Here is a 23776-nt window from a genome sequence, read left to right as displayed (position 1 = left end):
AGAATTAATGGAAACGAGTCCTTAACTGACATAGACTAAGAATAACTAGCAAGATGTCCTATCGTTGTCTACGTGAGATGCGGTGGACCTGGATGCGACATTTAATGGGGGAAATAGGGGAAGGTCGGGTCTACAGAGTGTTGTTTACAGAAAATGGGACTAGGGAATGGGGGATTGGGGATAGTTGGGAAGGATGAGGAAATAGGGGAATATTTACAAGCGGATATGGATGGATGTAAATCCCATATCCGCAACAATATACATACATATATATACATACATATATATACATACATATATATACATACATATATATACATATACACATATACAGTATACATATATATACATACATATATATACATACATATATATGCATACATATATATACATATATATATATACATACATATATATACATACATATATATACATACATATATATATATATATATATATATATATATATATATATACATATATATATATATATATCAGTCACTATGCGACCTTCATATCATCAGTGGAGAACCGCCAGCAAGGTGTCCCATACAGCTGCTGCTGCACCTTGCTGGGAGCGATAAGCACCGCCTGCCACGCGGTAACGTTATCTCTGGTATCCACTCATCATATGGAGTCGACATCATATATATATATATATATATCTATGTATATATATATATATATATATATATATATATATATATATATATATATATATCTATATATATATATATCTATATATATCTATATATGTCTATATATATCTATATATATATATATCTATATATATATATCTATATATATATATATCTATATATATATATATATATATCTATATATATATATATATATATATATATATATATATATATATATATATATATATATATATATATATATATATATATATATATATATATATATATCTGTGTTTGTATGATTGTATATATATATATATATATATATACATATATATACATATACATATATATATATATATATATATATATATATATATATATATATATATATATATATATATATATATATATATATATATATGTATAATGGAAAGTCACTTCTATTAAATAATTATAGTACAAAGACATGATGTCTGGCTGTTGGAGCACACTGGCTTGCTCAAAGCCGAAGGCCTTGAAGAAAACCAGCTCTGCCTCTGAAGGAATGTGAGCTCAGATAGGAATGCCTGATTTCCTTAACCTTCACCACACTCTTAGACATAAAAGTTGCTTTTGAATGCTTCTGATTGAATGAACTCTGCTTGACCATCACCAAAGGCCTTGATTGTATATCTTTTCTCTCTCTAAAAGCGAGCCTCTACAAATCCTTATCTACAGTCACGTGAAAAAGTAAGTACGCCCCATGTAAAGTTTTGACTTTTTCTACACATTTCAACAAAAAGCTCTTTGATCTTCATTTCAACAATATTGAGAGATAAAGGTGATATGATATAACAAATATCATGAAACATTTACATTTTGTAGTCCATTGTATAATTTAAATGAACATAAATGCAAATTTCGCATGTGGAAATAGCTCAGGTGCAAATGATTAGAACATCGTTAGAGAGCATCTTGGAGGAACCTGTCTTATTTAAACCTCAGACATTTAGTTTGGTTTGCTCTTTGTTGTTGAAGTGTGCAGCGTCACGATGCCTTGATCAAAAGAGCTCTCTGAGGCCTTCAGAAAGGAGGTTATAGATGCCTACGAGTCTGGGAAGGGATTAAAAAAAAAAATCAAACAATTTGAACTCAATCATTTGACTGTCCGGAAGATCATCTACAAGTGGAGGGCCGCCCCAGCAAGTTCAGCCCAAGAGCAGACCGCAAGATGCTGAGAGAAGTCTCTAAGAACCCCAGAATGTCATCACGGGACCTACAGGTAGCTCTTGCCACTGTTGATGTCAAAGTGCATGAGTCTACCATTATAAAGAGGCTGCACAAATTTGATCTACATGGGAAGTGTGCCAGGAGGAAACCTTTGCTGTCCAGAAAAAACATCAGGGCAAGACCAAAGTTTGCCAATGAACACCTAGGCAAAGACCAGCACTTCTGGAACAATGTGCTCTGAACAGATGAGTCAAAGGTAGAGCTATTTGGCCACAGTACCAGAAGACATGTTTGGCGAAAACCAAAGACAGCATTTGACCACAAGAACCTGATACCAACTGCAAAGCATGGTGGTGGAAATATTATGGTTTGGGCAGCTTTGCTGCATCAGGGCCTGGGCAGCTCACCATTATAGAATCCACTTTGAATTCTTCATTGTACCAGAGGGTGTTTGAGGATAATGTGAGGTCATCTGTCGGAAAGTTGAAGCTCAACCGAAGGTGGACCTTGCAACATGACAATGACCCTAAACATACCAGTAAATCCACCAGGGAATGGCTTAAAAGAAAGAAATGGAGGGTTCTGGAATGGCCAAGTCAAAGCCCGGATCTAAATCCCATCGAGATGTTGTGGGGGGATTTGAAACGAGCTGTGCATGCAAAAAACCCCTCAAACTTCGTACAGCTGAAAGAATTCTGCATGGAGGAGTGGGAAAAAATTTCTCCCAGTCGATGTCACAGACTGTTAGACAGTTATAAGAAATGCCTACTTGAGGTTGTTTCTGCTAAAGGGAGCAATACCACCTATTAGAGCCAAGGGTGTACTTACTTTTTCCACATGCGAAATTTGCCTTTATGTTTATTTAAATTATACAATGGACTACAAAATGTAAATGTTTCATGATATTTGTTATATTATATCACCTTTATCTATCAATATTGTTGAAATGAAGATCAAATAGCTGTATGTTGAAATATGTTGAAAAAGTCAAAACTTTACGTGGGGTGTACTTACTTTTTCACGTGACTGTATACCTGTCAAACATACAGTAACTAGAACGGGCACTCGGTAGAGCGCATACCTTCGCCGCAGCTACTGTTCTGTACTTGGCATGGGAGTGTAGGGAACAGAACAACAAAAATACGATTTTGACCTTTTCGTGACCTTGACCTTGACCTTTGACCCGATTGCTCCCAAAATCTAATCAAATGTGTCCCGTATAATAACCAATCATCCCACCAAATTTCATGCAATTCGGTTGAATACTTTTTGAGTTATGCGAATAACATACACACACACACACACACACACAGACATACAAATAAATACACAGCGATCAAAACATAACCTTCCGCTTTTGCGAAGGTAAAAAGTGGTTTTTCCACACTAATACAAGTGCAAAAGTGGTTTCCTGCACCAACACAAGTGCGAAAAGTCGTTTTTAAACACTAACACAAGTGCGAAAAGTGGTTTTTCAACACTAACACAAGTGCGAAAAGTGGTTTTTCCACACTAATACAAGTGCAAAAGTGGTTTCCTGCACCAACACAAGTGCGAAAAGTGGTTTTTCAACACTAACACAAGTGCGAAAAGTGGTTTTTCAACACCGACACAAGTGCGAAAAGTGGTTTTTCAACACTAACACAAGTGCGAAAAGTGGTTTTTCAACACCAACACAAGTGCAATAAAAATCAGAATTTGAGCAAATCTGTTTCATTCGTCTGTTAATATGCCTCCCCGATTGACAAATCTGCAATTTGAATTTCATTTGAGGTTGAAATGATTGCGGGAGATCGCGTTATAGTGATGACGTCTTGGATGGACATCCTCTTCTTCAGTCGCTCATAACTTTGAGTGAAATACGATCGAGTTAAAAATAGTCAGAATTTGAGCAAATCTGTTTCATTCGTTTGTTAATATGCCTCATCTCTTGACAAATCTGCAATTATAATTTTTTTTGAGGTTGAAATGATCGCGGGAGATTGCGTTATAGTGATGACGTCCTGGATGGACATCTTCTTCTTCAGTCGCGCATAACTTTGAGTGAAATACGATCGAGTTAAAAATAGTCAGAATTTGAGCAAATCTGTTTCATTCGTTTGTTAATATGCCTCATCTATTGTCAAATCTGCAATTATAATTGTTTTTGAGGTTGAAATGATCGCGGGAGATCGCGTTATAGTGATGACGTCCTGGATGGACATCTTCTTCTTCAGTCGCTCATAACTTTGAGTGAAATACGATCGAGTTAAAAATAGTCAGAATTTGAGCAAATCTGTTTCCCAAAATCTAATCAAATGTGTCCCGTATAATAACCAATCATCCCACCAAATTTCATGCAATTCGGTTGAATACTTTTTGAGTTATGCGATTAACATACACACACACAGACATACAAATAAATACACAGCGATCAAAACATAACCTTCCGCTTTTGCGAAGGTAATTATCCTGTGACTCTTGCATACATTTTACTTTTATTTAATGAAATGAATGTGGCCATGGCTGCAAGAAGTCAGTTTATTCAAACAGGCATTTTCATGAAAATTCAATATCTTGTTGAAAATATTTTTCAATTGATGGGATGTGTGTCCCATTTTCACTTCTTGGAAAGTCTGAGTTCTAAAGCGTGCTCTCCACAAAAGAGGGTTCACCATTATTGTGAAATCTTTGTTTGCAGTCAATCACGTGGCTTTCACCCACAGGATTCTGGCTTCTGGATAGGGGTCACTGATTGCACTCAGCAGAGTTGTGCCAATCATCATCATCCATGGAGTGTGGCATGTATGTATGTATGATAGTACACTAACAATAACATGTACCCTAACCCTGACAATAACACTAACCACACGAAGGAAAAAGCGAGGTTCAGCAATTGGTTCATGTCTGAGATTATGTTGTTATACATGGAGTTATTTGTGGTTTCCAAACAAATCAATGTGAATACAAATGCAACAAGTACAGATACATTCAAAGTACACCGCCCCCATGCCAAATAATCTTCTTCGAAGATGTATCTTTTAGAAATTTAATTAAATAAGTCGTTAATAAAAAATTAAGTAATTAATTGATTAATCAATAAATAATTAATCGATTAAATGATTAATCAATAAATCAAAAATATCCTTTATCACCACATCACCTGGTCACTGTCATGTCCAAATATTAGCTTCCAAGCTCAAAAGGTGCCTGAGATATTGCCCAGATGAGAAAGAAAATAAATAAATGATTAATAATGAAAATAAATAAATAAAAATCATTAAAAAATTAAATAGTTAATCAATTGGCTCATAGAATACATAAACCACCAACATTTCATCCGAATCTGTAACTTAAAAAAATTAATTAATTAAGTCATTCAACGAATAATTATATAATTAATCGATTAATTAATTAATAAATAAAGAAAAAATACCTTTTAAAGCCAAATCACTTGGTCATTGTCATGTCCAAATATTAGCTTCCCAGCTCAAAAGGTGCCTGAAATATTGCCCAGATGAGAAAGAAAAAAAATAAATAATTAATAATGAAAAAATAATAATAATAAAAAGAAAAAAAATAAATTAATGAATTCGCTAATAGAACACATAAACCACCACCATTTCATCCAAATCTGTAACGGGGGAAAAATAAGAATTAGTCATTAATCAAATAATTAATCAATTAATCGATTAATAAATAAATCAAAAATAGCCTTTGCAGACAAATCACTTGGTCATTGGCATGTCCAAATATCAGCTTCCCAACTCAAAAGGTGTCTGAGATAATGGTCAGAAGAGAAAGTGAATGTATAAGTACTTAATTAATCGCTAATAATTAAATAACTCATCAATTAATTGATTAATCAAGAAACAAAAAAATACAGTTTTTGACAAAGGACTTGCTCACTATTGTGCCGAAATTTCAGCTTCCTAGCTCAAAGGATGGCTGAGATATCGCCCGGACAAACAAGAAAGAAAACAAGAAAACAGAGTGAAAACTGAGTACTTCCTTTCAGCGTGAGTCACTGCCGAGCCCCCTTCGGTGCCCGGCAATGACGTTATGCAGCGCCTGGAGATGGCATAGGAAAGGAGCGGTGTACAAAAATTGTGAAAAATCTTATTTCATCATTTTCACTACATCATGATTTTCTTGCTACAGATTTTTCATTTGTGTGAGAATTTCTTTGCAATATTATTTCTCCCCATTGTGAATTATGGTATGTTTTCAAGTTCGAGGACTGAATAAAAAGCTTTTCTTACAAGATACATTTTTATGGGCGTTCTCCATTGTGAATTCTCAAATGTACTTTGAGGTTGCACAAGTGAACGACTCAAATTGACTGATTCTCCTCAAATTGTGCATTTGTTTGAACGATCCCCATCGTGTATTTTCTTGTGCCTTTTAAGGTTGGATGGATGATTGAAGGATTTTCCACAAATTGTGCATTTGTATGGGCGTTCATCATTGTGAATTCTCACGTGTGCTTTAAGGATAGAGGATTGAATAAAAGATTTTCCACAACTTGTGCATTTGTATGGGCGTTCACCATTGTGATTCTCATGTGAATTTTAAGGTGGGATGATCGACTAAAATATTTTCCACAAATTGTGCATTCATATGGGCATTCTCCATCGTGTATTTTCTTGTGCCTTTTAAGGTTGGATGGTTGATTGAAGGATTTTCCACAAATTGTGCATTTGTACGAGCGTTCACCATGGTGAATTTTCATGTGCGTTTTACGGGTGGATCTCTGAGTAAAAGATTTTCCACAACTTGTGCATTTGTATGGGCGTTCACCAGTGTGAATTCTCAAGTGTTGTTTAAGGGCGGATGGATAACTGAAAGATTTTCCACAATGTGTGCATGTGTGGAAGTTCACCTTTCTTTCCATTGTGAGCCGCGTGAAAATTATTCTCTGCAAACATTTCCTCATTCGGTTTGGGTTGTTTGCAAAAAGTCCTCTTCTTTGTTTCATGTGGTGAGTCCTGCGGGCGTGTGTGTGTGCAGTTCATAATAGTCGGTGCAGTCTCCCTTGTAGATTGAGTGGATTCACCTGCAAACATAACATCATATGACCTGTAAAAAACATATCACATTCTGTTCAATGCTCAAAACGTCATTGTGACAAACATACCTATGTTGTATGTGTACGTATGTATTTGTTATACATTTGTATGGACGTTCATCATTGTGAATGGAGACCTGGTGTGCTGTTACAGTCTGCTCTCTCCATGCACATGAGTAATAAATTCTTCATTTTCACTTGGTGAGGAATTTAATTTCTTTGACAGTATCATGGCATATTCAACGTCCATAACCTAAAACCAAAAGCGACAGCATCTGATTATAATTCACGAAATGTCCGTCCGTCCGTTCGAAGGTACCGCAAAAATGGCTCAACCGATCGCAACGATGTTTTGGGTGGGTATTCCTGGGACCGCTGTGAGTAAAATAGGCTACATTGTTTTTCCAATTTTTCAAAGTTTTCCAATTTTCCAGTTTTTCCAAACACGATGGAATAATATTTACCGATATGAACAGTGATGTGGCTTTTGTTGAAATTCTACAAATACTGTTTATTCTACGTACCAGGAGAGAGTAGATCGACTCCTGACGAACTCTTCCGATAAAACCTGTTGCTCCTCCGAAGTAAAATGGCAGCGTGTGCAAAGCGACTGAGAAATAGATGTAGCGGCCGCTTCCGTCTTACAGATTCGGCCCGCACTCTGCACACATAAACGTGCGACTGAGAAAGACGTGCAGCTGCCGCTTCCGTTTTGCAGAATTCAATCTTTTTTTCAAAATGGGCGCCATGCACTGTTTAGATTTTGGTGATTTCCGTGTGATGTGACTCAACGGATGTTTACATGAATCGTTTAAAATAAAATAAAAGCCTTCAATTTCTGATATTTTGCCTTTTCATTTGGGCTTCCCAATTGAAGCCCCACCCATAGGGCGGGTACCGTTGCTAACAGCCGGCGAAGCCGGTGTTGTGAATGAACGCGTATGTATTATGTTGAAAAGCCAGATTTTGCTGGATCCCTTGAGAATTTCGAAGCTTTGACGCACCAAATCGCTCAATGGAGGCCGCCATCTTGCGGATGCGGAAGTATGCATAACAAATTGAAAAAAATTCAATAGGAGTTTGTTTCACCCGTCTTTTTTTGATTCACAATTTTATGCACCTCTAATTTGTAATTAAATTACTTTAAGACCAACCTCGGCCTGCACGGGCCTGGTTGTCTTAAACGAAAATCGTCACCAAACACCGGAACCAATGAGATTCGAGCATTTGAAAAAATATTTCAAAAACCAAATCACTCAATGGAGGCCGCCATCTTCCGGATGCGGAAGTATGCATAACAAAATTGCGAAAAAGTTCAATAGGAGTTTGTTTCACCCGTCTTTGTTTGATTCACAATCTTATGCACCTCTAATTTGTAATTAAAATACTTTAAGACCAACCTCGTTATCTTCAATAAAAATCGTCACCAAACACCGGAACCAATGAGATTCGAGCATTTGAAAAAATACTTCAAAAAAGCTTTTTACGCGTTTCGGAGGCTGAAAACGGCGTCAAATATTCTAAAATTGACGAAGAATTATTTTTTAGAAATCTCGCGGCTGTAGGGGATAGTTTTTCATGGCCGGAAATATCCGAAGTTGAGACGGAATTCACCGAATTAATCAATAAGTAAATTTTATAAATTTTAATCTCATCCAGAATGCAAATGGTGTCATTTTAGGTCTGAATTTGCGAAATTTTGTGAGCTGACCAATCAGCGATCAGCTTAGGTCAGCCAATCAGCGCCATCAACACGGTTTGATTAACGACAGTCACACATTGCCGTTGAAACGGCACTATCGTCTGATCTGTCGGCACTGATCTTACTGCAAGCTAACTTCTTCTGGTGGAGGAAGCCGCAGTGCCCGGAGAAAACCAGTCCTGACAACGACTGAAGTTAGAAGACTACACACATACTGTGAAAACGTATATTAAGCCTCGTTAAAATTTCTTAAAATAGGCCCGAAGCTAGCACATCGTATAGTTACTTCCTCAAGCTTCTTGTGACATTTATTGTATGTAGGTATTGGGGAGGACTGTCTGCTCTTCTCTTTTACCAAGTCTTACCAGGTATGGTACCTACTACACCTACCTACTACCAACTACCTAACCCACTGATGCCATCGTGATGGGTAAAATAGTGGCAAGAGGCTTTGGCTTCGCCGGCTCATTGCGGCTTTGCAGTCGGGTACTAGTATTTTGAAATGCACCCCTCCTTGCTGACAGTGCATCAGTGACAGCTGTGAACAGATTTGTAATCAAACTAAAGTCTGGTGCTGAATCGTGAACCTGATATCAACTGACATATCCTGTGAATCTTGTCTACATTTTACTCTTATTTAATGAAATTAATGTGGCCATGGATGCAAGAAGTCACTTTATTCAAACAGGCATTTTCATGAAAATTCAATATCTTTTTGAAAATATTTTTCAATTGATGGGATATGTGTCCCATTTTCACTTCTTGGAAAGTCTGAGTTCTAAAGCGTGCTCTCTACAAAAGAGGGTTCACCATTATTGTGAAATCTTTGGTTGCAGTCAATCACGGGGCTTTCCCCCACAGGATTCTGGCTTCTGGATAGGGGTCACTGATTGCACTCAGCAGAGTTGTGCCAATCAAGATCATCTGTGGAGTGTGATATGTATACATATGCATGTATGTCTGTATGCATGTGTGTATGATTGCACTTATGTATGTACCCTAACCCTAACACTCACACTCACACGAACCACACGAAGGTGAGGTTAAGCAATCGGTTCATGTCTGAGATTATGTTGTTATACATGGAGTTATTTGTGGTTTCCAAACAAAGACAATGTAAATACAAATGCAAAAATTATGAAAAATCTTCTTTCATCATTTTCACTACATCATGATTTTCTTGCCACAGATTTTTCATTTGTTTGAGAATTTCTTTGCAATATTATTTCTCCCCATTGTGAATTATGGTATGTTTTCAAGTTCGAGGACTGAATAAAAAGCTTTTCTTCCAAGATACATTTTTATGGGGGTTCTCCATTGTGAATTCTCAAAATGTACTTTGAGGTTGCACAAGTGAACGACAAATTGACTGATTCTCCTCAAATTGTGCATTTGCTTGAACGTTCTCCATCGTGTATTTTCTTGTGCCTTTTAAGGTTGGATGGATGATTGAAGGATTTTCCACAATTTGGGCATTTGTATGGGCGTTCATCACTGTGAATCATTATGTGTGTTTTACGGGTGAATGATTGATTAAATGATTTTCCACAACTTGTGCATTTGTATGGGCATTCATCATTGTGAATTGCCATGTGCGTTTTAAGGATGGAGGATCGAATAAAAGATTTTCCACAAATTGTGCATTTGCATGGGTGTTCATCATTGTGAATTCTCATGTGAATTTTAAGGTGGGATGATTGACTAAAAGATTTTCCACAAATTGTGCATTCATGTGGGTGTTCATCATTGTGAATTCTCATGTGAATTTTAAGGTGGGATGATCGACTAAAAGATTTTCCACAAATTGTGCATTTGTATGGGCGTTCTCCGTCGTGTATTTTGTTGTGCCTTTTAAGGTTGGATGGTTGATTGAAGGATTTTCCACAAATTGTGCATTTGTACGAGCGTTCATCATGGTGAATTTTCATGTGCGTTTTACGTGTGCATCTCTGAGTAAAAGATTTTCCACAAATTGTGCATTTGTATGGGCGTTCACCAGTGTGAATTCTCATGTGTGTTTTAAGGGCAGATGGATAACTGAAAGATTTTCCACAATGTGTGCATTTGTGTGGAAGTTCACCTTTCTTTCCATTGTGAGCTTTGTGAAAATTATTCTCTGCAAACATTTCCTCATTCGGTTTGGGTTGTTTGTAAAAAGTCCTCTTCTTTGTTTCATGTGGCGAGTCCTGCGGGCGTGTGTGTGTGCAGTTCATAATAGTCGGTGCAGTCTCCCTTGCAGATTGAGTGGATTCACCTGCGAACATAACATCATATGACCTGTAAAAAACAAATCATATTCTGTTCAATGCTCAAAACATCATTGTGACAAACATACCCATGTTGTACGTATGTATTTGTTATGTTATGTTATGTATATTTGTTATTGTATGTATTTGTTTTCCATTTGTATGGGCGTTCATCATTGTGAATGGAGACCTGGTGTGCTGTTTACAGTCTGCTCTCTCCATGCGCAAGAGTAATAAATTCTTCATTTTCACTTGGTGAGGAATTTAATTTCTTTGACAGTATCATGGCATATTCAACGTCCATAACCTAAAACCAAAAGCGACAGCATCTTATTATAATTCACCAAATGTCCGTCCGTCCGTCCAAAGGTACCGCAAAAATGGCTTAACCGATCGCAACGATATTTTGGGTGGGCATTCCTGGGGCCGCTGGGAGTAAAATAGGCTATATTGTTTTTCCAATTTTTCCAAATTTTCCAAACACGATGGAATAATATTTACCGATATGAACAGTGATGTGGCTTTTGTTGAAATTCGACAAATACTGTTTATTCTACGTACCAGGAGAGAGTAGATCGACTCCTGACGAACTCTTCCGATAAAACCTGTAGCTCCGAAGTAACATGGCAGCGTGTGCAAAGCGACTGAGAAACAGGTCTAGCAGCCGCTTCCCGTGTTACAGATTCGGCGCGCACTCTTCACACATAAACGTGCGACTGAGAAAGACGTGCAGCTGCCGCTTCCGTTTTGCAGAATTCAATCTTTTTTTCAAAATGGGCGCCATGCACTGTTTAGATTTTGATGATTTGCATGTGAGGTGATTCAACGGATGTTGATATGAATCGTTTAAAATTTTTAAAAAGCCTTCAATTCCTGATATTTTGCCTTTTCATTTGGGCTTCCCAATTGAAGCCCCACGCATAGGACGGGTACCGTTGCTTGTATTTTGAAATGCACCCCTTCTTGCTGACAGTGCATCAGAGTGACAGCTGTGAACGGATTTGTAATCAAACTAAAGTCTGGTGCTGAATCGTGAACCTGATATCAACTGACATATCCTGTGAATCTTGTATACATTTTACTCTTATTTAATGAAATTAATGTGGCCATGGCTGCAAGAAGTCAATCTATTCAAACAGCCATTTTAATGAAAATTCAATGTCTTGTTGAAAATATTTTTCAATTGATGGGATATGCATCCCATTTTCACTTCTTGGAAAGTCTGAGTTCTAAAGCGTGCCCTCCACAAAAGAGGGTTCACCATTATTGGGAAATATTTAGTTGCAGCACCAATTATGTGGCTTTCACCCACAGGATTCTCGCTTCTGGATAGGGGTCACTGATTGCACTCAGCAGAGTTGTGCCAATCAAGATCATCTATGGAGTGTGGTATGTATGTATGTATGTATGTATGTCTGTATGCATGTGTGTATGATTATACTTATGTGTGTACCCTAACCCTAACACTAACACGAACCACACGGAGGTGAGGTTAAGCAATCGGTTCATGTCTGAGATTATGTTGTTATACATGGAGTTATTTGCGGTTTCCAAACAAAGACAATGTAAATACAAATGCAAAAATTATGAAAACTCCTCTTTCATCATTTTCACTACATCATGACTTTCATTCCACCGATTTTTCATTTGTGTGAGAATTTCTTTGCAATATTATTTCTCCCCATTGTGAATTATGGCATGTTTTCAAGATCGAGGAATGAATAAAATGCTTTTCTTACAAGATACATTTTTATGGGTGTTCTCCATTATGAATTCTCAAATGTACTTTGAGGTTGCACAAGTGAACGACTCAAATTGACTGGTTCTCCTCAAATTGTGCATTTGTTTGAACGTTCTCCATCGTGTATTTTCTTGTGCCTTTTAAGGTTGGATGGATGATTAAAGGATTTTCCACAATTTGGGCATTTGTATGGGCGTTCATCATTGTGAATCATTATGTGTGTTTTACGGGTGGATGATCGAATAAATGATTTTCCACAAATTGTGCATTTGTATAGGCGTTCATCATTGTGAATTCTCATGTGTCTTTGAAGGTTGTATGACTGACTACAACATTTTCCACAAATTGTGCATTTGTATGGGCGATCATTGTGAATTGCCATGCGCGTTTTAAGGATGGAGAATCGAATAAAAGATTTTCCACAAATTGTGTATTTGTATGGGCATTCACCACTGAATTCTCATGTGTGGTTTAAGGGTGGATGATCGATTAAAAGATTTTCGACCAACTTTGCATTTGTATGGGCAATTACAACGACAAAAAAAGAGAACCATGACAATTACAACTACAAATGGGCAGGGTACAGCCCGAAGTGGAGATCGGTTTCTGAGGTTTGGGACATGGAATTTAGGGACAATGACAGGGAGATCAGAAGTGGTGGAAGTATTGGTCAGAAGAAGAGTGGACATATGTTGTGTGCAAGAGACGAGATGGAAGGGAAGTGGTGTGAGAATGGTGAAGGGTAGGCAGGGACAGAAATACAAGTTTGTGTGGCAAGGGTGCCCGGAGGGCGTGAATGGTGTTGGTGTCCTGTTTTCTGAGGAGTTTGTAGACAGTGTGGTGAGTGTGACTAGAGTGAGTGATAGGTTGATGATGGTGAAAATGATGATTGGAAAGCTCTTGGTGAACGTCATCTCAGGATATGCTCCGCAGGTTGGTCGGAGCGCTGAAGAGAAGGACATGTTCTGGTGTGAGATAGAGAAGCTGATGGAAAACGTGAAAGATTAGGAAGTTGTTGTGGTAGGAGGAGACCTAAATGGATATGTGGGAAGGAGTATGGACGGTTTTGAGGGAGTTCATGGGGGTTATGGATATGGTGTGAGAAATGGAGAAGGTGAAAGGATTTTGGAGTTTGCTGATGGAGCTGATTTGTTGTTTTGTAATACTCAGTTCCAGAAAGAGGATAATAAGCTTGTTACATACACGTCAGGTGGGTCGACGACAACCGTTGACTACCTGATGGTGCGTAGGCGAGATAGGGGGCACCTCCGGGACACAAAGGTGATCCCGGGGGAGGAGGCTGTTTCACAGCACCACTTGGTTGTCTGCGACATAAGGTTGAAAGGTGCGAGGAGAGCTCGGTGGGTGAAGTACCAACCGAGAATGAAGGTGTGGAGGTTGAAAGAGGTGACAGTAAGGGAGGCATTAAAAGAGAGGCTGAGTAGGGTAGAGGATGATGTGGTTGAGCTTGAAAGTGGTTGGATGTCAAAGAAAGATAGTCTGTTTGGAGCCGTTGGTGAGGTATGTGGATGGACAAAAGGACCACCGAGGCACTCGGAAACATGGTGGTGGGATGATGAAGTTGGAAAGAAGATTGACGAAAAGAGGAAGAAGTTCAAGGAGTGGCAGAAGGCGAAGGGTACGTGAGCATAAAAAGCAGAGCATGAAAGTTATAAGGCAGCCAAGAGGGCTGCAAAGAAAGAGGTGGCAAAGGCGCAGGAGGCATATAGGAAAATGTTCAGAGAACGCTTGGATTCGGAAGAGGGTCAGAGAGCGGTATTCAGGATTGCAAAGCAGATAGCGAAAGAGAGGTGTGATGTGATGGAGGTGAGTTGCTTGAAGGATGAAGTGGGACAAATTGTTGTGGACCCAGATGGAATTAAAGGAAGATGGAAAAGATATATGGAAATGCTGTTGAATGCAGAGAATGAATGGGATGGCAACATAGAGACTAACCCAGTTTTAGGACCGGCAGAGAAGATAACTGAGAAGGAAGTTGAGGAAGCGATAAAAGCAATGAAGAGTAGAAAAGCGGGAGGGCCGACGGGAGTTGTGGGAGATATGTTGAAGGCAGCAAGAAGTTGGGGTGTGAAGAGAATGACAGAGATCTGTAATCTGGTGGTGAAAGAAGGCAGCATTCCAGTGAATTGGGAACTGAGTACCCTCATCCCTCTATACAAGGCGAAAGGTGAACCTCTGGACTGTGGCTCGTACCGAGCGATAAAGTTATTGGAGCATGGAATGAAGGCATTGGAAAGGGTGTTGGAGAGGAGGATAAGGAAGAAGGTGAAGATCGACGAAATGCAGTTTTGATTTATGCCAGGAAGAGGAACGGCAGACGCGCTCTTTATTGTGAGGCAGTTGCAGAAGTACATGGAGAAGAGGAAGAGGTTGTTTCTTGGGTTTGTTGATCTGGAGAAAGCATTCGATAGGGTCCCACGTGAAGTATTGACATGGGCATTGAGGAAGTTAGGAGTGGAGGAATGGTTGATCAGAGTAGTGATGGCAATGTACAAAAGAGCGTGCACAGCTGTAAGGATGAAGGACGGGAACAGTGGTGAGTTTGAGGTGAAGGTGGGAGTGCATCAGGGGTCGGTACGAAGTCCACTACTATTTGTAGCTGTGATGGAGGTGCTGGCTCAGAACATAAAGGAGGGTTTACCGTGGGAGTTGTTGTATGCAGATGATCTGGTGTTGATTGCAGAAAGTATGGATGGACTGAAGGAAAAGATGAACAAGTGGAAAGAATGTATGGAGACAAAAGGTCTGAAGGTGAATATCGGAAAGACGAAGGTGATGGCAAGTGGTAAAACATGTGGTTACATGGAAAGAACTGGGAAGTGGCCATGTGCTGTGTGCAGGAAGGGTGTCGGAGTGAACTCCATTCAATGTACAATGTGCGCTGAGTGGGTTCATCAAAAATGTAGTGGTCTGAGAGGGTCATTAACCAGTGTGGCAGCTACATTCAAATGTAAGGTGTGCACAGTGGGAGCTGCAGATGGAGGAAATGTTGAGTTGGATCTTGGAGACGGCGTGAAGCTGGAAGGTGTGAAAACATTTTGCTACCTCGGAGACATGCTGAATGGAGAAGGTGGATCAGACCTGGCAACGCTTGCTAGAGTGAGATGTGTATGGAAGAAGTTTCGGGAACTGAGTGGCGTGCTGATGAGGAGGGGAGTGTCGTTGAAGCTGAAGGGAAAGGTGTGTGCTGCATGTGTGAGAAGTGTTATGATTTATGGGAGCGAGACATGGTTAATGAACGGAGAGCAGCAACGAAGGCTGGAAAGGGTGGAAATGCGAATGGTTCGGTGGATGTGCAGAGTATCGTTGAGAGAGAGGAAGCCAAATGATGAATTGCGAAAGATGATGGGAATAGAGCCTGTGATTGATGCTGTGAAGAGGCACAGGTTGAGATGGTTTGGTCATGTGTTGAGGAAGGATGAAAGTGACTGGTTGAGAAGAGTGATGGAAATGAATGTAGATTGTAGAAGGAAGTAGAGGACGGGGAAGACCGAGAAAGTCTTGGCTAAAGATGGTGGAAGAAGAAATGCGGGCAAGGGGGTTAACAAGGAGAGATGCAGAAAATAGGGCAAAATGGAGAAGATTGTCATGGGGACCGCAAGGCTAACCCCCGCTCTAGCAGCGAAAATGGCCTTAAAATGCATGTTGATGTTGTTGTTGTTGTTTGCATTTGTATGGGCGTTCACCATTGTGAATTCTCATGTGTGTTTTAAGATGAGTTGACTGAGTAAAAGATTTTCCACAAATTTTGCATTTGTATGGGCGTTCACCATTGTGACTTGTCATGTGTGCTTTCAGGGTGGATGGATAACTGAAAGATTTTCCACAACGTGTGCATTGGTGTGGACGTTCACCTTTCTTTCCATTGTGAGCTTTGTGAAAATTATTCTCTGCAAACATTTCCTCATTCGGTTTGGGTTGTTTGAAAAAAGTCCTCTTCTTTGTTTCATGTGGCAAATCATGCGGGCGTGTGTGTGTGCAGTTCGTAAAAGTAGGTGCAGTCTCTCTTGTAGATTGAGTGGATTCACCTGCAAACATAACATCATATGACCTGTAAAAAACATATCACATTCTGTTCAATACTCAAAACATCATTGTGACAAACATACCCATGTTGTACGTGTACGTATGTATTTGTTATACACCAGAAAAATAAAAACCTATCATTGATGTAAAATGTGTGCAATACTGTTCAAAAGGTTGTTTGTTTCCAATGATATTTTGACCATTCAGTGAAGCCGTCACCCATTTCAGGCAATGGCAACCACCATAAAGGTCCCGAGTTAGTTATTTAATTCGTGATCATTCAGATCGTCCTCACCTTTAGTGTAGTGGGTTTATTGGGATTAGCTATGCTTTTCCCCTTTTTCTCAACATCTCATTTGAAATAGCAACGAGCTCCATTCGAGCTCTGTAAGTTGTGCTGCGTGGCGATCGTGCCAGCTAATTTGCAAAAATTGCGCCAAAACCTAATTCAAATTGCGTGCTAAAACCAAACTGTCACACCATTATGATCTACGCCACACTCTTCCGACAAAGGCTATAGTCCTCACACAACGACAAAAACATTAAAACACTTTTATTCACACTACACATTATTTGAATATGGCACAAGCTCACTGTACATGCTCTCCATTGCGCACACAACGATGCCTCAAAACCAAAGTACGAACCACAACCATGACGCCGCCTCACCCACAGCTCACTCATAATGCCACCTCTGTCACAGCTTCACCCACGATCAATGGGAAAGAATGCACGATGTGGCCGAGATGGGTCACTTCATCCTCAGTCTTTCGACCTCATCAGCACAAAAAGCAAACATGCGCTAATCGGCCATTAGTAGTCCTGACGCTCCGGTTACTTGTGGAGGCAATTCGTCTTTCGGTGCCCGTTTACGCTCGGAAAGCACAGTTAAGATGCCAGCCCAATGTTAATTACGGCACTCCCGTGCATGCCTCATATGGAGGGAATGATGAGCATTTTCGTGACTTGTCTCACGTGAGCTACGTGTGTATGCATGTGTGTATGATTCTACTTATGTATGTACCCTAACCCAAACACGAACCACACAATGGTGAGGTTAAGCAATTGGTTCATGTCTGAGATTATGTTGTTATACATGGAGTTATTTGTGGTTTCCAAACAAAGACAATGTAAATACAAATGCAAAAATTGTGAAAAATCTTCTGTCATCATTTTCACTACATCATGACTTTCATTCCACAGATTTTTCATTTGTGTGAGAATTTCTTTGCAATATTATTTCTCCCCATTGTGAATTATGGTATTGTCGCGCGGCCATCTTTGATTAACATCAGACGGTCACGGAAGCCGCAAAGGCCTTAACCCCTGAGGCGAAAATTCAATGGCGGACTCCGGAACCAAAAAGCTACACAAAAGTGTGCGGGATGGAGGGGGCGCGAGAGCCCTGCAGCCGTACCTATTGAATCAATCACACGGGAAACTGCGTTCAAGTATGTGCAGCAAAATAATACAAGGATTTATTCACAATAAGAATCGGGACAGGGAAACGCGACGATAAACCCAATTCCTAATCGGGACGTCCCCACACACACAGACCTCAAATACAAATGAGGGACAAGAATCACCAAAAGAAAAACTTTCATTATGTTTGGGGGTTAATGGGTAATGTAGTGTGCAGTCTTATCTGGTCTTGTCGTCTTGCAGTGTAACACGGCCCCGCTCGCGCGCCACCGCACCAGGCCCCGCTCCAAGCCCCCCGCCGCTCACGAGGTCCGTGCACCAAGCTCCAAAGCACCAAGCACCGCTCCAAGCACAAGCACCGCTCCAAGCACCACGAGGTCCCACAGCAGGAAAAGCACCGCGCGTCCAACGCAGGCTAGCGGCTCCAAGCGAGGTCGATCTGTCCACACGATCGGCCTACCACATCCCAGTCAGCTCTCCCGAAGCAAACGTGCAAAAAGCAAGCGAACTCCACTCGGGCCATGACAACCCAACTCGGGCTGCGCAAGACGAAGCGCCGGATGTCCAAAAAGGCCAGCTGCGCAAAAAAAGGAGCACGGACCGCAAGAGACTCTCCAGACCAACTCAAATGGTGTAAGACTGCAAGAGAGAATGATGTCCAAACACCAAGAGCCAATGGTGTTCGGGGCGCTCCCTTAAATAACCTTTTCGGTGACGTCAGCCTTGGCGCGCTACCAACCAGCGACTTCCACCGAACCTTCCAGCTTCGCGCCTCTCGCACTCGTTGGCTGGAGGTTCGCGCCCAGCGCGCCGACCAATCACAGGACCGTTGCGTGGCGATAGCTCGTAGCCTGTAGCGTGGTGATAGCACGTAGCGTGTAGCGTGGTGATAGCGCGTGGCACTCAATGTGGTTAGGCATGTCGGAGGTGTAATTGGCAGCGGCCATCATCGGCGGTGACCCGGCCTGGTTTCCTTCCAAAGTTATGTCAGGGGAAGGGAATCATTTAGTGTTGCGCTAGGGACCGATCTATGGTGTCTACAGGTGTGCATTGCCATAAGGGACAAAGGTTTGGCTGACCAGGTGAGACACACAGGGGCGCTACTCTTTAATCCCAACGCTACTTATCACTCGAACATCCTGGTATGTCCACAGATATACTCTTACCCGACAAAACGCCGAGACATGAAACTTATTACAAGTCGGATTCCTTACCGCGACAGACGAAGCACGTTACATACACAGATCTATCTGGCACTACATATCACTACCCCCACCGACATAACAGTATGTTTTCAAGTTCGAGGACTGAATAAAAAGCTTTTCATACAAGATACATTTTTATGGGCGTTCTCCATTGCGAATTCTCAAATGTACTTTGAGGTTGCACAAGTGAACGACTCAAATTGACTGATTCTCCTCAAATTGTGCATTTGTTTGAACATTCTCCATCGTGTATTTTCTTGTGCCTTTTAAGGTTGGATGGTTGATTGAAGGATTTTCCACAAATTGTGCAATTGTATGGGCGTTCATCACTGTGAATTCTCACGTGTGCTTTAAGGAGGGAGGATTGAATAAAAGATTTTCCACAAATTGTGCATTTGTATGGGCGTTCACCATTGTGAATTCTCATGTGTGCTTTAAGGTTGCATGGTTGATTGAAAGATTTTCCGCAACTTGTGCATTTGTACGAGCGTTCACCATTGTGAATTTTCATGTGCGATTTACGGGTGGATCTTCGAATAAAAGATTTTCCACAACTTGGGCAATTGTATGGGCGTTCTCCAGTGTGAATTCTCATGTGTGCTTTTAGGTTGGTTGATCGTTTATAAGATTTTCCACAAATTGTGCATTTGTATGGGCGTTCCTCATTGTGAATTCTCAAGTGTTCTTTAAGGGCGGATGGATAATTGAAAGATTTTCCACAACGTGAGCATTTGTGTGGACGTTCACCTTTCTTTCCATCGTGAGCTTTGTAAAAATTATTCCCTGCAAACATTTCCTCATTCGGTTTGGGTTGTTTGTAAAAAGTCCTCTTCTTTGTTTCATGTGACGAGTCCTGCGGGCGTGTGTGTGTGCAGTTCATAATAGTTGGTGCAGTCTCCCTTGTAGATTGAGTGGATTCACCTGCAAACATAACATCATATGACCGGTAAAAAACATATCACATTCGGTTCAATACTCAAAACATCATTGTGACAAACATACCCATGTTGTACGTGTACGTATGTATTTGTTATACTCCAGAAAAATAAAAACCTATCATTGATGTAAATACGTGCACAGTACTGTTCAAAAGGTTCTTTTTTCCATTTATATATTGACCATTCAGTGAGGCCGTCGACCATTCAGTGAAGCCGTCACCCATTCCAGGCAATGGCAACCACCCTCAAGGTCCCGAGTTAGTTATTTAATTAGTGATCATTCAGATAGTCCTCACCTTTAGTGTAGTGGGTTTATTGGGATTAGCTATGGTTTTCCCCTTTTTCTCAACATCTCATTTGAAATAGCAACGAGCTCCATTCGAGGTCTGTAACTTGTGCTGCGTGGCGATCGTGCCAGCTAATTTGCAAAAATTGCGCCAAAACCCAATTCAAATTGCGTGCTAAAACCAAACTGTCACACCATTATGATCTACGCAACACTCTTCCGACAAAGGCTAAAGTCCTCGAACAACTACAATAAATAGCACCGCAAAGTGGGCGTAATCCCTCAGCCCATGCATGGTGGAAACCAATTTCAAAATGGCTGCCATGGAGGCCATATTGAAAATCGCAGCGTGCCCATTTTCGAAAAGGCACCTTCCTCTACTCAACCACAACACACACTGCAAACATGGATTTAATCGGACAAGCCATTCTGCTCGAAATTGACAGAAACCAATTTCAACATGGCTACCGTGGCGGCCATATTGAAAATCGCAGCGCGCCCATTTTCGAAAAGAACCTTCCTCTACTCAACCCCAACACACACTGCACAAATGGATTTATCAAAATTGACGGAAACCAATTTCAAGATGGCTGCCGTGGCGGCCATATTGAAAATTGCAGCACGCCCATTTTCGAAAGGAACCTTCCTCTACTCAACCCCAACACACAATGCAAACATGGATTTAATCGGACAAGCCGTTCTGCTCGAAATTGACGGAAACCAATTTCAAGATGGCTGATGTGGCGGCCATATTGAAAATCGCAGCGCGCCCATTTTCGAGAGACGCCTTCCTCGACTCAACCCCAACACACACTGCAAAAATGGTTTTAATCGGACAAGCCGTTCTGCTTGAAATTGACGGAAACCAATTTCAAGATGGCTGCCATGGCGACCATATTGAAAATCGCAGTGTGCCCATTTTCGAAAGACACCTTCCTCTATTCAACCCCAATACACACTGCAAACATGGATTTAATCGGACAAACCGTTCTGCTCGAAATTGACGGAAACCAATTTCAAGATGGCTGCCGTGGCGGCCATATTGAAAATCGCAGCGCGCCCATTTTCGAAAGACACCTTCCTCTACTCAACCCCAACACACACTGCAAGCATGGATTTAATCGGACAAGCCGTTCTGCTCGAAATTGACGGAAATCAATTTCAAGATGGCTGATGTGGCGGCCATATTGAAAATCGCAGCGCGCCCATTTTCGAAAGACACCTTCCTCTGCTCAACCCCAACACACAATGCAAACATGAATTTAATCGGACAAGCCGTTCTGCTCGAAATTGACGGAAACCAATTTCAAGATGGCTGCCATGGCGACCATATTGAAAATCGCAGCGTGCCCATTTTCGAAAGCCACCTTCCTCTACTCAACCCCAACACACACTGCAAACATGGATTTAATCGGACAAGCCGTTCTGCTCGAAATTGACGGAAACCAATTTCAAGATGGCTGATGTGGCGGCCATATTGAAAATCGCAGCACGCCCATTTTCGAAAGACACCTTCCTCTACTCAACCCCAACACAAAATGCAAACATGGATTTAATCGGACAAGCCGTTCTGCTCGAAATTGACGGAAACCAAAAGTTGACGGACGCCCGGACGCCAAATGAACCCAAACGAGCGTTTTTGTGTCTACAAGGATGGTGATGGCACTGAGGCCTTATATTGGTGGTGAGATCGATGTTGTCATTTGCTCTTTAACCTTTGCACTTTGCCTCCTACATTTAATTATTTTCTTCAGAAAAAAGTGACGGTGGTTTCTACCGGGCGTCCCCTTAGCACAGCACTTCACCCCTTAGCCTAATTTGGGCTGAGGGGTGAAAACATTAAAACACTTTTATTCACACTTCACATTATTTGAATATGGCACAAGCTCACTGTGCATGCTCTCCATTGCTCAAACCACGACGCCTCAAAACCAAAGTAAGACCCACAACCACGACGCCGCCTCACCCACAGCTCACCCATAATGCCACCTCTATCACAGCTTCACCCACGATCAATGGGAAAGAAGGCACGATGTGGCCGAGATGGGTCACTTCATCCTCAGTCTTTAGACCTCATCAGCACAAAAAGCAAACGTGCGCTAATCGGCCAGTAGTAGTCCTGACGCTCCGGTTACTTGTGGAGGCAATTCGGCTTCCGGTGCCCGTACACGCTCGGAAAGCACAGTTTAGACGCCAGCCCAATGTTAATTACGGTGCTCCCGTGCATGCCCCGCATGGAGGGAATGAGGAGCATTTTCGTGACTTGAGTCTCAAGTGAGCTGTGCCAACCCTGAATTAATCGGGCATACACCAATGGGCGCACCGCAAATACCGTTAATCACGGCTGGAGTCTCTTTTGATCTGCATCAAAGCTCCGCCCCACAAAGCGGCGATATGAGACACTTTTTGTTTAATACTTGGCCGAAGGCTAGTAATAGAGCTGACACACACACACACAAACACACACACACACACACACACACACTTAACAGCCACTGAGCTTGAGGAAAGTGCCGTCACTTCCCGGGATACTCTGGGTACCAGAGACGTAATAACAATGGCGCCGCTTTTCTCCCCGTACCCGCATTTCCTCAAGAGGAATTTCCTCCTCCCCATGGATGCCAACCAATTGGGATTGTCCTTGCTCTGTCCTTCTCATGCAAGGAAGTAGCATGTACATTTTAAAAGTCTTTGGTATGACTTGAACAAGCCCAAGCCGGATAGGTTCCTTTTTTAGGATATGCCATCTCCTTACTGGATGGCCGTTGGCTCTCTTTGAGAGGTCATCAGCCCTTTGCCAGGTGTTGTTTTTTGTCCTGGCAAGTTGTCACAATCACCCTCCCCACCAGCAAAGCCAGTGAGGGGTGAAGGTTTTGTAGCCAACAACCCTACCATGCGGCAGGTAGCACTGCATTACATGTTACCAGTGGCAGTTTCAAAAGATTGACCTGACCGAACAGTATCTGGTCGGCGGTATCCCAAGAAAGGCAGGTCGGTGCTGGAACTGTGGGATGAAGCTTGCGAGTGATTGCTGTGCGAGCGAGTGATTCCGTGCCTTTACAGGGCGCATTCATTAGTGCGAAGCCAAATGCCACACTTACATATTAAGAATTCTCTCATCTCGCACATTAAGCCAAGCTGTCTCCTCACAAGTTCTTTCTTTCTTTCTTTTCTCTTTCTTTCTTTCTTTTCTCTTTCTTCTTTCTTTCTTTCTTTTTTTTCTTCTCTTCTCTTCTCTTCTCTCTCTCTCTCTCTCTCTCTCTTAAAATCGACTGATTTGGACGCAGGA

General features: G+C 41.2%; 1 protein-coding gene across 3 annotated transcripts in view; it reads right to left on the bottom strand.

Annotated features, from left to right (window-relative positions):
• The window catches only part of LOC137416384 (uncharacterized), a 253620-nt gene that overhangs the window by 71346 nt on the left and 158498 nt on the right, over positions 1-23776 (bottom strand). The window contains exons 6-9 of one of the 3 annotated variants that reach the window (XM_078778400.1): positions 20011-20184; positions 16465-16638; positions 10683-10856; positions 6715-6888 (exon numbers count right to left, since the gene is read on the bottom strand). In XM_078778400.1, the coding sequence (XP_078634526.1) occupies positions 6715-6888; positions 10683-10856; positions 16465-16638; positions 20011-20184 (696 nt within the window). Of the gene's footprint in view, positions 1-6714; positions 6889-7424; positions 7536-10682; positions 10857-16464; positions 16639-20010; positions 20185-23776 lie in introns of those variants that run through there. The other 2 variants (XM_078778401.1, XM_078778403.1) reach the window with 2 other exon arrangements.

The sequence above is a fragment of the Myxine glutinosa genome, chromosome 5 (assembly GCF_964187855.1).
Source record: "Myxine glutinosa chromosome 5, kmMyxGlut1.1, whole genome shotgun sequence".
Classification (NCBI taxonomy): Eukaryota; Metazoa; Chordata; class Myxini; order Myxiniformes; family Myxinidae; genus Myxine; species Myxine glutinosa.
The sequence above is the reverse complement of the archived record's forward strand: the minus strand, read 5'-3'. Positions and strand labels throughout refer to the sequence as shown.